This window comes from Plasmodium berghei, assembly GCF_900002375.2.
Source record: "Plasmodium berghei ANKA genome assembly, chromosome: 9".
Taxonomy (NCBI): Eukaryota; Apicomplexa; class Aconoidasida; order Haemosporida; family Plasmodiidae; genus Plasmodium; species Plasmodium berghei.
Window position 1 is genome coordinate 860,350 of NC_036167.2, and position 12,066 is coordinate 872,415.

General features: G+C 20.8%; 3 protein-coding genes across 3 annotated transcripts; 2 read left to right on the forward strand and 1 right to left on the reverse strand.

Annotated features, from left to right (window-relative positions):
- Positions 1-419: 419 nt before the first annotated feature.
- On the reverse strand, positions 420-2,152 carry PBANKA_0924000 (conserved protein, unknown function; the record flags this gene model as incomplete). The annotated part of the gene is made up of 3 exons (XM_034564832.1): positions 420-516; positions 644-738; positions 911-2,152. The coding sequence occupies 3 exons, from the start codon at positions 2,150-2,152 to the stop codon at positions 420-422; spliced, it is 1,434 nt and encodes a 477-aa protein (XP_034421590.1).
- Positions 2,153-5,400: 3,248 nt separating this feature from the next.
- On the forward strand, positions 5,401-6,939 carry PBANKA_0924100 (thioredoxin-like protein, putative; the record flags this gene model as incomplete). Its single annotated transcript, XM_034564833.1, has 4 exons — positions 5,401-5,443; positions 5,522-5,559; positions 5,787-6,374; positions 6,505-6,939. The coding sequence occupies 4 exons, from the start codon at positions 5,401-5,403 to the stop codon at positions 6,937-6,939; spliced, it is 1,104 nt and encodes a 367-aa protein (XP_034421591.1).
- A 581-nt stretch (positions 6,940-7,520) lies between these two features.
- On the forward strand, positions 7,521-11,711 carry PBANKA_0924200 (BEACH domain-containing protein, putative; the record flags this gene model as incomplete). The annotated part of the gene is made up of 1 exon (XM_034564834.1): positions 7,521-11,711. One exon carries the CDS (start codon positions 7,521-7,523, stop codon positions 11,709-11,711), a length of 4,191 nt encoding a protein of 1,396 aa, XP_034421592.1.
- Between the last annotated feature and the right edge of the window lie 355 nt (positions 11,712-12,066).

Sequence of the window (12,066 nt, forward strand, 5' to 3'; positions counted from 1 at the left end):
TAATAATAGTAATAAAAAAAGTCATCTTAATATAAATGCAAAATTAAAATACTAAAATGGGATATACGAACTCGAAACTGAAACAGACATATAAAAAATAAAATACATATTATCACATAATCTTAAAAAAACGTATACATGTAAGTATATATGCACACATATACATTTTAATAGCCCAAACATAGGTTCAGAATAACTCAAAACATTGAATATGCACTTTTAAGATTGTATAGTGCATAAGTGTATTATTGCATCATTAATATGCACAAAAAAAATAAAAATATATGGTACAGAAAAAGAGAGTAAAGTGAGCAAAATATATTACTAGCCTTAGCTACCTATCGCTAAGTATTATTATTTTTGTAAAAGGATAACAAAAGTATAAAGTTCTCATATAATAAAAAAAAATTATGAACTTATTAATATGAATCTTTTGAAGAGTCACTCTCAGATTCGGATATTTCACTTCGTTTGTCCTTTAAATCGAGTTGTAACTTACACCAATTATACATTTCTCTATTAGAAAAAAAAAATATATGAACAAATGAATGGATGAAAATAAAGTTAAATTCCCATTTTATTTTTTACAATAATGGTCTATACATATGCAATACTTCACAACATTATAGAGAGCTAGTTTTACCTAAATACATCGGCCTTTGTTAATTTATCATCTAATTCTATTTCACCGCTTTCCAGGGTTTTCCAAACAGCTTTGCTTTTGAATTTTCGAAATAGCTAAAAAAAAATAAAAATAGTAAAAAATATTAACAAGTCAGGAAAATATTGAAAAAAAAAAAAATAGTTGAAGAAAAATGTAATTTTTATAAAAACATGCAAATCAGTAAAAATTCAAAAAAATTGTTATAATTTTTTGGTCTATAAATTTGTTTGGTGCTTTATTTAGTACCTCAAAATGGATGTCTTGGTGTAATTTTCCGAGAAGCAGTTGAAAGGACAATTTTTCCTCCTCATTTATTGATTGCTCTATTGTTTGACTTCCTATAATATCCTTTTTTTCATTATTATCATCTTGGAAATTATAATCAATTTCGTTAAATGCTTCTCTTTTCATTTGATGTATATTTAATAATGTATTTGCTACTTGGTTGAGCAGTTCGTGTAATTTCATCCATATATAACTTGAAGGTTTTGATAAAAATAATAAGTTATTAAGATACATATGTATATCATCGAAAATTAATAAAATGTTATCGTATTTTTTATTTCTCAATTTTTCCATTATACAATTAAAATTGAAAAAATTATTATCTTCAATTTTATTTTCTAAATTTTTAAAATTATTTTCAATATTTAAAATTTGTTCATAATATTTACTTTGTAAATGATTTAATATTTCATTACATATATCAATTTGTTGTTTTTTTTTAAAGCTAATTTCATGTTCAGAATATTTATTACTCCATGAATTACTATCATTATCGTACATCCCTCCATTTCCTGTTAACTCGTCTTCCTTTTCATGCACACTATTATTTTCTTGGGATAATTTTAATAAATCGATTTCACTTTTATCGTCTATTTTATAATAATCATTTGTATTATCACTTTTTTTTCGTTTTGAATCGATTATTAATTCTTCTGAATTAACAATATCTCTTTTTTTCTTTTTTTTTTGATCTTCAATTGGGGAAAATCGAAAATGATTATTCATAACCAAATAGGATATATAAAATAGTTCATTATTTGTTAAGTATATTTCACCTCTGCATAAATCCAAATCTACATTTTTTTTATTAAAATTAATAATATTTTGTAAACTTTCATTGAAATGATCTTTCGAAATATTTTCCTCATCGAGGTTTATATCCTTACTAATATATTCATTTTCGTTATTTTCGCTATTTTCGTTATTTTTATTAAAAGTATAGTAAGTACTTTCTTTGTTTTCGTGATTAAAAGTTGTATCATTATCTTTTGTGTTATCATTTATATTTACAAGTTTACTATAATATTTTGAGAACAAAGACGAACTTTCTTTTTTTTCTTCGACATTTTTTTGTTCTATATTATTATTAGTTTCATTTTCTGAATATATAGTATCTTTATTTTCATCTAAATTTACGTCTCTTCCCCTTGCTTCATTATCATTACTATTCGTTTCTAATTCATTATTGTTTTTACCATTCATTTTTTCATTATTTTAATTATATTTATAAATATATATATATATATATATATTTATCCCCTACTAATTTCGACATAAAATTACTTTCAATTGTTATACTTTTTCAAGTTTCTTATTTATTTTTCTATTTTATTTTCCCCTTTTTGTTGTATAACTTGTTTCTTATTTACTATTATTATGTTGGAATTATTATTCTATATGTACATACACTTTTACGTGCACACTTTTTATTTCACCTGCACTGTTCATAAATAAATGTACATGCATAATTGTGTATACATGTATTAAACCACTTTGCTGTATAACCAATATTTGTGTTATAAAAAAAATAAATATTCTTTGATTTTTACTCGCTCTTTCTCTTTATTCCTTTCTTTCTTATCAAATTAAATGTGAAAAATATTTATAAAAACAACAATTCATGTTATTTAAAAATAAAATATTTTTCAAAATAAATATTAATAATCTATACAATATAGATAAAAAAAAATCAATATAAGTATAGATAAGATAGAACAAAAACAATAATAATAAATCTGAGATTACAAAATTGATTCTTCATTTGTTTGTTTATTTTTTGATAATATGTTTATTTTATTTTTTTGGGAATTTTGCTCGCATTCCTATATTACATTTTTTTACTGTCATTGCCCATAACCACAATATTATTATAAAAATATATCATTTCATATTAACAATGAAATAAAAAAATCTGTTAATTTTTAATAATATATTTACACAATGTATTTTATATATAATGTTTGTATATATATCATATCTACAAGACTTATTTTATATATTTTTTTAAAGTAGCACTGCTATTTCTTAGTTCTTATGTGTCTATTATATGAAATCCAAATTAAAAATTCAAACCCAAAATGTATTTCATATATTATTAGTATTTATAAAATATATACTGATGGGGGCCTGCTCAAATTTTGATTAATTATTTTCTTATAATGTGTTATAATTAATATAAATTTTTTTTTTCTGTATTTTATTATTATTATTTTGACGACTTGATTTTATAAAAAAACGGCGTTTCCCTTTTTATTTTATTTTTTTGATATATTCCTTCTCGATAAAAAAATAAAAAAAAAATATATAATATACTGCTTTAATTTTTCAAAAATATTTTCACTTTTATTGTTCTATATTAATTATATTTATGGGGTATATATTTTAATTTCTGAAAAAAAAAAATATTATTCTTCTACATACTTGCATTTCATTACAGTGAAAAATATAGAAAAACAAAGTATTTTTAATTTATAAAATATTGCATATATATAAAGGTGATATATTATTTTATCGTTAACTGATAAAACAAAATATTTTTAATTTTAGAATCAACTGTTAAAAAAGAGAACGCCATCACGAAAAAGCGATTATTAAAAAAATTATTAATTACATAATTTTATATTAAATATATACTAAAAATTTATGGGAATACAAATAAATGCTATTTATTAATTTTTAGTAAATAAAATTATAAAAGCTTATCAAAAAAAAAAATATTAATATACGCGCTTAATATTAATTTTAAAATTAATTTACAAGCATATATATATATATTATATATATAGCATTAATTACATTTACTATATTTTTATATACCTTTTCAATATTAAAAATATTATGGTTGTATACAAATTTTTATATAATTAAAATTTTAATCTCATTCTTTTATTTATTGTTAATATAATAATTTCCAATAGTAAGAATATTTTTTTTAAAATAAAATCAGAATAAGTATAATATAAAGCGGTATTTATTAATTTTACAATACTTTGTCAAAGTAGACTAAATGCTATTATTATATAAAAATAAAAAATATTTCGATTTATGAGCTTATAGAAAGGTTGATGATTATATATAATGTTATGTGTTATATATGTTTTGCTTTGTTAAGTGATAAATTTGTAACATTTTTCGAGCTATTTAATATATATAAAAATAAATATTTCATTAAAAATAAATGAAAAATAACATAACAAAAGGAGGACAAGTTTCTATACATATTTCCATACAACGTTATAATTCTTCTTCCATTTATTATTCACATTTTTTTCATGGATTTGTTTGCGGAACAGCAATTATATATATATAGGTTATGTGATTGTTACATATATTTTGTATAATATGTCGTTTAAAAAAATATCATGATTCCTCTTTATATTTATTCAGCATTGTATACCAAAAACATAAAAAAATTGATATATACATGTGCTTTTTATATAACAATAAGTTTATACAAAAAAGGGAAGTTAATATTAGTTAAAATATATAAAGTATGATTATAAAATTATATGGCAAATGAATATATACATACATGAAATATGCTAATAGTTAATAAGCATGTAAATATTCAAGCATGCTCAAAATACAATTCTTTAATTTTACAAAACTATGTTAAAGGTATTGGCTATCATAAAGCCTACGTTACACAACTAGCGAAAAAAAAAAAAATAAAAAAAAAATATAAAAAAAAATAATAAAAATGGGGAAAACAAAATAAATATATTTAGAAATATAGAAAATTTGATGAATATAAATATTCCATACATAATAAGATAATATTTAGTTTGCTAAAATAAGTTTATATTTTAAACCCTGAAACAGTATATGTTTTTTCCTTATTTTTTAGTGTGCACATAAATTTTTAAACACTAAAGTGTGTGAAAGTGAAATAAAAAAGATAAGATACTTTTACATTACTAAAAAAAACAAAAATAAATCGTTTTAATTTTTTCAATTATGTTATTTATGTTTTCTTTTAAAAAATGGCCATTATTATGCTTGCATTATTTTTACACAATTTTTACATTATTTTTTTGTAATACATTTTTACTTGTGTAATTATAACACGGTATCCATGTATATTTCCTAAAAACATTTGCCTATATATGGATATATATTATGTATATAATAAATGGGAAAAGATAATTGAAGAAAAATGTGAATAACGCATTTATTTATAAGAATTAGATTTTAACCTTAACTGCATTGTTATATTATTTATGTCTAATTTGTGCTAATAAAATAATTTACACTTTATAAAATTTAAATGAACAATATGCGCTTAGCACATTCATGAGATTGTAGTATTTACAATATCTATTAAAAGGAAAGGAAACAAATAAAAAAAAAAATAAGAAAACAAATAAACAGTGGTTATTATTTGTCACTCAGTTTATATTAACCTTAAGAGGAATCTCATAGAATTACCTTTTTTTTGACATAAATGCAAAATGATTTCTAAAAGTGAAATTGATAAATTCTTGTTAACTATTGGTAAAATACATATATGCACATTTTTGTGTAGTTAAATGAGATACGATTAAATGCTTTTCATTTTTATGATCAGAGCAGAAGATGGAACAGAAGAAACGGCTTTGTATTATTTAGAGGTAGATATTTATTAAAAAAATAAAAAAATAAACATATAGTGTGTAGATGCTTAAATGTAGATATTTCGGGTTTATTTCTATTTAGCTATTTTTCAATTTTTGTTATTTTATAACTTTACACACAAATATGGGTAATATATTTGTATATAAAACTAAATTTCATTTTTATTTCCATGTATGTTTCATATCCTCACGTATATTCTATATTTTGGTGTTTTCCTTATCAGATGTGTAATGGAAATAGTGATAGCGCAATCAAATTATATTATGAAATAAATGGTGATACATCTTTACGAAATGAAAATAACCAAGTAATGAATGAAATCAATTATGAAGATCAAGCAAATATTGAAGGAAAATTAAATGATGTAATAAAGAATGAATCCAAAGAAAAAGAAAAGGAAAAAAGGAAAAAAGAAAATAATGATAATGATGTGGAATATATTAGAGAGCCTGATAAACATTTTAGTCAAGCTTTAATTAATGATATGGATAATTTAAATTTTGTGCATTTTAATGATAGAAATAAAAATATAAAAAAAACAAAAATAGAATTAGGGGATACAATTGGTAAACTTTTTTCTTTACCTGAGTTTTTAATTTGTCCTTTATCATTAGAAGAGGTAAGAAAAAAATCGAAAATCGAAAATAAATATATTATAGTAAATATACAAAATTCGGAATTTGAATCATTAAAACTAAATAGAGATATATGGAATAATGAAACGATTCAAGAAATAATAAAAGATTCATTTATTTTTTGGCAAAGAGATGAGCATGATCAAGATGCAATAATATTTATGAACACGTATAAGGTAAAGACGAAAAAAAAAATACCCAATTTTTCAAAATATTGTTAATTTTAAAATATCTATAAATAGAAACTAATATATACAGTTATGTCCTTGTTTATGATGTAACTTTTTTTGATTTTCCTCAACACAGATAACAAACCTTCCATGCATATGTGTTTTATGCAAAAGAACTGGAAGGAAATTAAAAATATGGAATGCTAAAACATTTGACGATCCTATATGTGCCCAATCTCAATTATATGAATTGATTGAAGCTGTTGAAACAAAACCAAATAATAATTATAGTAGTATAAATGATAAGAATAAAAATGTAGAATTAAAAAATAAGTTGGTTAAAACAGATTATGAAAAAGTTAATAATTCCCTTTCAAATAATATAAATAAAACTTGTAAAACTGAAAAAGATATTACTAATTGTGTAACTTATTCCCAGCCCGATATTTCACAAAAAAATACAGGCATTGTTAAAATAAATACGACTGAGCAATTAAAAGAATATAGCACAATAAATAATGAACTATTAGAATTGCATAAATTTAGAATGCAACGGACTCAAAGAAAATAATCATGCCCATTTCCTATTGCAAATATATACTATACATATGTGCATACATATATATATACATATTTATATTTTTTTTTTTGTGTATATTTTTTTATCCGAGTTAATATTTTCACTACAAAAATATATACATGGGCATTCGAGTAAAGGTTTACCCGGTAAAATGGGGAAATCTTTATTTTTGTATATTTTTAAAACATAACTTTTACTGACAAATATCAACATTATTTGAAAAAAAAAAAAACACACTTGATTATTTTCAAGTAATAGGTTTGTGCTCTCTATAAGAGGAAATAACAAATTCGTGCATATGTATGTAGGGAAATTAATATTTTATTATTTTTTTTTTTTTTTATTTTTTTTTTTTATGTTTTTTTTTATTTTTTTTTTTATGTTTTTTTTATATTTTTATTATTATTATTTTTTTTTTGTATGAAGGGAAATGCAAACGAAATATGGGGGATCCCTACAAAAACAAAAGTGGCAACAGAGTAGTAGCAAAATATAATTAGATATCTGATTTTATAGAATAGAGATAATAAAAAAAAAAAAAAGGGAGTTGAATAAGAGTAATATATAGAAAAATGGAGAAAAGTAAAAGTAGGTGTTTTAATTTACTTTTTTTAGAAGAAGACGAAGAATATATTGATGATATGTTAATAATTATGAAAAGAATAGAAGGAAATGATAATATTGAAAGTAAAGGTAGATTAAGATTATGTTCAAGATCCTTGATTTTTGAGCCATATAATAATAATGAAGATGTATTAAAATTTCCATTTAAAAAATTAGAAAATATAAAATTATATGAAACACAAAATGAAATAATAATAAGAGCATCAGAGATTGTAAAAATAAAAACAACTATACATGGAAAAAAAACTAGATGCACATCTCAATTTATTTATGATAGAAAAGGCAGAAAATCGATGGGTATTATGAATAACTACTATAATGATTATATTAATGAAATAAAGAATATTGATAACTATAATATAGATGAGCATATAAATATATTTGAAAAAATTTTAAACAATTTCGATAAAGTTGAAAAAAATGATTTTAACAATCCAGTTATAACTTTACCAAATAGTCAAGATATAAAATGTGTAACAGATGAAATGCATTTAAATGAAACTAATAAAATTGGAAATACATATAATGAAGTTTCAGATAATATTTTATCAAATATTTTTCTATACTCATTTAGATGTGATGGAGTAAATTTGATGAATAAAAAAATAAAATTGATATACAATATTGTTGTAAAAATAAAAATCGCAATTATTATACATGATAAACAAATGGAGATATTAATTAATGAAAAAAAAAATCGTCACAAAATTTTAACTGGTATAGGAAATGAAAATGATGTAATTGGTAATTCAGAAAGTTTTCATGGTCTAAATGTGAATAGAACTTGTAATGAAGAAATTGAAAGAAAGGAAATAAATTTAGAATTATATATACAAAATATAATAGATAAATTATTTGAAAACACGAAATTTGATATTAGTAGTATAAGTTTACATGAAATTATTATTTCAAATAAAATTGAAGGGTTTTGGATTTTTAAAATTTCGCCTCTTATTAAAATGAAAGGGATATTAAACATAACAAATAAATATATATATTTCCAGCCCAATCCAAATTTTACAAATAAAAAAGAAAAAAAATGGGAAATTGAAAAAATATTACATGTATTTAAAAGAATTATAACAATGAAACCAAACTCTTTAGAAATCATATTTAATCATTCTAATAAAAAATATAAATCGTTGTATGTTGAATTTATAAATTATAATGAAAGGGAGATGATGTTAAATGTGTTAAAAAATATAAAACCAGAATGTTTATTTATTGATGATAATCCCAAATTTTTAAATCTTGTTATGGATAAATGGGCAAACGGATTAATTACAAATTATGAATATATCGATTTTTTAAATTGTATATCTGGTAGAAGTCGAAAAGATTTTTCGCAATATCCAGTTTTTCCATGGATTATATCAGATTATTCGAGTAAAGAAATAAATTTAAATAATGAAAATGTTTATAGAGATTTAACAAAACCAGTTGGTTGTTTAAATAAAAATCGATTAAATTCATTAATTGAAAAAATGCATGATCATGAATATTTTTTTGGATCTCATTATTCTACTTTAGCATATGTTGTATATTTTTTGATAAGAATATATCCAGAATGTCAATTAAAATTACAAAGTGGAAAATTTGATACCATTTCAAGAATGTTTGTATCCATAGAGACTACATTTAACACAGCATTAAATGCAAATTCATCTTTTATTGAATTAATACCAGAATTATATGAAAATAATGATAATTTTTTAAAAAATTATTTAAATATTCAAACAAATGAAAATAATTTAGAAGATGTTATATTGCCTAATTGGTGTAAAAATGCAAATGAATTTTTAATAATTATGAAAAATGCAATGGAAAGTAATTATGTTAATAAAAATTTGCATGAATGGATTAATTTAATATTTGGATATAAACAAAAAGGACAAGCTGCTAGGGATAATATAAATTTATTTCACCCCTTAACATATATGCATACAATTTTATATGACAAACTGTCTATGAGTCATAAAGATGTAAGTTATAATAATTCAAGTGGGTATGAAAAATTCAAATATAATGTAACTGGATTACCAAAACAGTTATTAACATTACAATATCAAACAGAACCATATGATCCTGATAATAAAACTGAAAAAAAATTTAAACATCAAATAAAATCTTTAATTACTTCAATGTCATCTAAAGCGTTAAGAACACAATTACATGAATTTGGTCAATGCCCTTATCAATTATTTAAAGAAAGTCATATACAAAAAAAATCAAACATATCATTCGACTTAAATAAAAATATAAATAATTTTCCATGGTATTATTCCCCAGTTATTATAGAACTTTTAGAGGACATTTATTATCAAAAAAAAAAAAATATATCATCAAAATGTGATAGTATAAATAATTCAAATCAAGAATATAATGTTGAAAATAGCGAAATGTATAATTCTAATAATGAAGAAAATTCAGATAAAAATGATAATAATAATATTTTGGATAAAAATTGTGATGGAATTACAATAATTGATGAATTTTCTATTAATAATAAATTTGGTGAAAAAAAAAATAATAATAATTATTCAAATTATTTTAAAACCTATTTATGGAAATTAGAAAAAGTATATAATATTCCATGTAATATAAAAGGTGTATGTTCTAATAATAATAATAATAATATTTGTTTTATTTGTGATAATGGATTTGTTAAAATTATTGATTTTTATGATTTATTAAATGTTAAAAATAAAAATTTAATTTCTTTAAAATTATGTAATGAAACTTTTTCGTGCATAACTAATATAAATACAAATTTTATTTTGGGAACAATTAATGGAAATATAATTTTTATGAACCCTCAAAATGTTATAAAAAAAGTAGATAGTAATAATAGATATAATATTATGAAGAATCAAACTAAAATTTCAAACAAAAATGTAAATTCCGATTTAATAAATTTGTCTAAAAATGAAGAATCTGATAGTTATGATACAGATTCAATTTGTTCATCGTTTGATTCTGTTTTTGATTATAAATATTGTACAGATAGAAATGAAGATAATAAAAACAATATTATAAAAATTGGAAATAATGAAAATATTTATAATAAATTAATTAAAAAAAAAATTCATAATGATACTATTACTTGTATGAATTACAATAATAGTTATTTGGCAACGGGATCAAATGATGAAACTATACAATTAATAGATGTAGAAAATAATTTTGAAATAATACAAACTTACGATAATTTTAATAATCCAATAAAATATATAGAATTAAAAAATAAATTATTATTTACAAGATCTGATGAAATAAAATTATTTGACATAAGAATGCCTCCTAAAAACATTCTTAACAACTCTAATAATTTTTTAAATAATTTTACAAATACAATTAGTTATAATAAAAAAAATTATATAAATAATATAATAAATGAAATACGCTTTGGAAATACTTGTTCTATTCCCCTTTCCAACAATTCTTTTCATGATTATAACAAATATACCCCCCCTATAAATTCGTTTGGAAATGAAATAAAAAAGGGATATAATAATAAAAACTATAATGTTAATATAAAAAAAAAAGTGAAGAATTTGATATTTGATAATCGTCATATTAATGAAGAAAATGAATTAGATTACATAAATAGAACTTATACACATTATCAGCATTTATTTGAAAAAAAAATAAAAAAATATATGAATTCGGTATTTTTAAATAGATCATGTAATATTGTATATTCCTCTTTAATTAATGATAATAATATTTTATTTCTTGATGAAAATAAGAGTTTATATTTTTATGATATAAGAGCAGAGAAATGGATAAATAAATTTTCAAACGCAATAAATAATAATTCTAAACAAATTTTTAATGATAAAATAGTTGCAGCATTATCATATAAAAATCATTTATGTACAGTTAATTCCATGGGAAAAATTTTGTTTGAGCCAATAAGGTTTTCTATAAATTTTTTAGATAATGATGTAATATCTAAATTAAATGTTTTAAATAATACTTGTTCAATTTCTAATCCAACTTATATAAATTTTTTAAATCTTGATTTAAACTCTCATGGGGATTTAGAAAATACAAATGTACTAGATGATCAATCTGTTTGTAACCACATCATGTTTACTAACTTAAATGGAGACATTGAAATTCATAAAAAATGTTAGTACAAAAAAATATGGAATATATATTTAATAGCATATGTTCTAATCATTTACGCTTGCACATGTGTATGTATGGATATATATATATGTGTATTTTTTTTTATCCCTTTTATGGTTACTGCCATTTGAATGTTTTTTGTATTGCTTATTCATTTTATTTATAAGAATTGTTACATGCATAATTTTTCAATTTATATTACACCATTTTGATGGGTTTAAAATTTTATTTTAGTTTGAAAAATACAAAATGTGAAAAAAATAAGAAAATTATATAATTATGAAAACGCATTTAAAAAAACAAAATATTAATAACTAAACAGTAAACTCTCCAGCCCATATTTCTTAAAATCCGATTTCT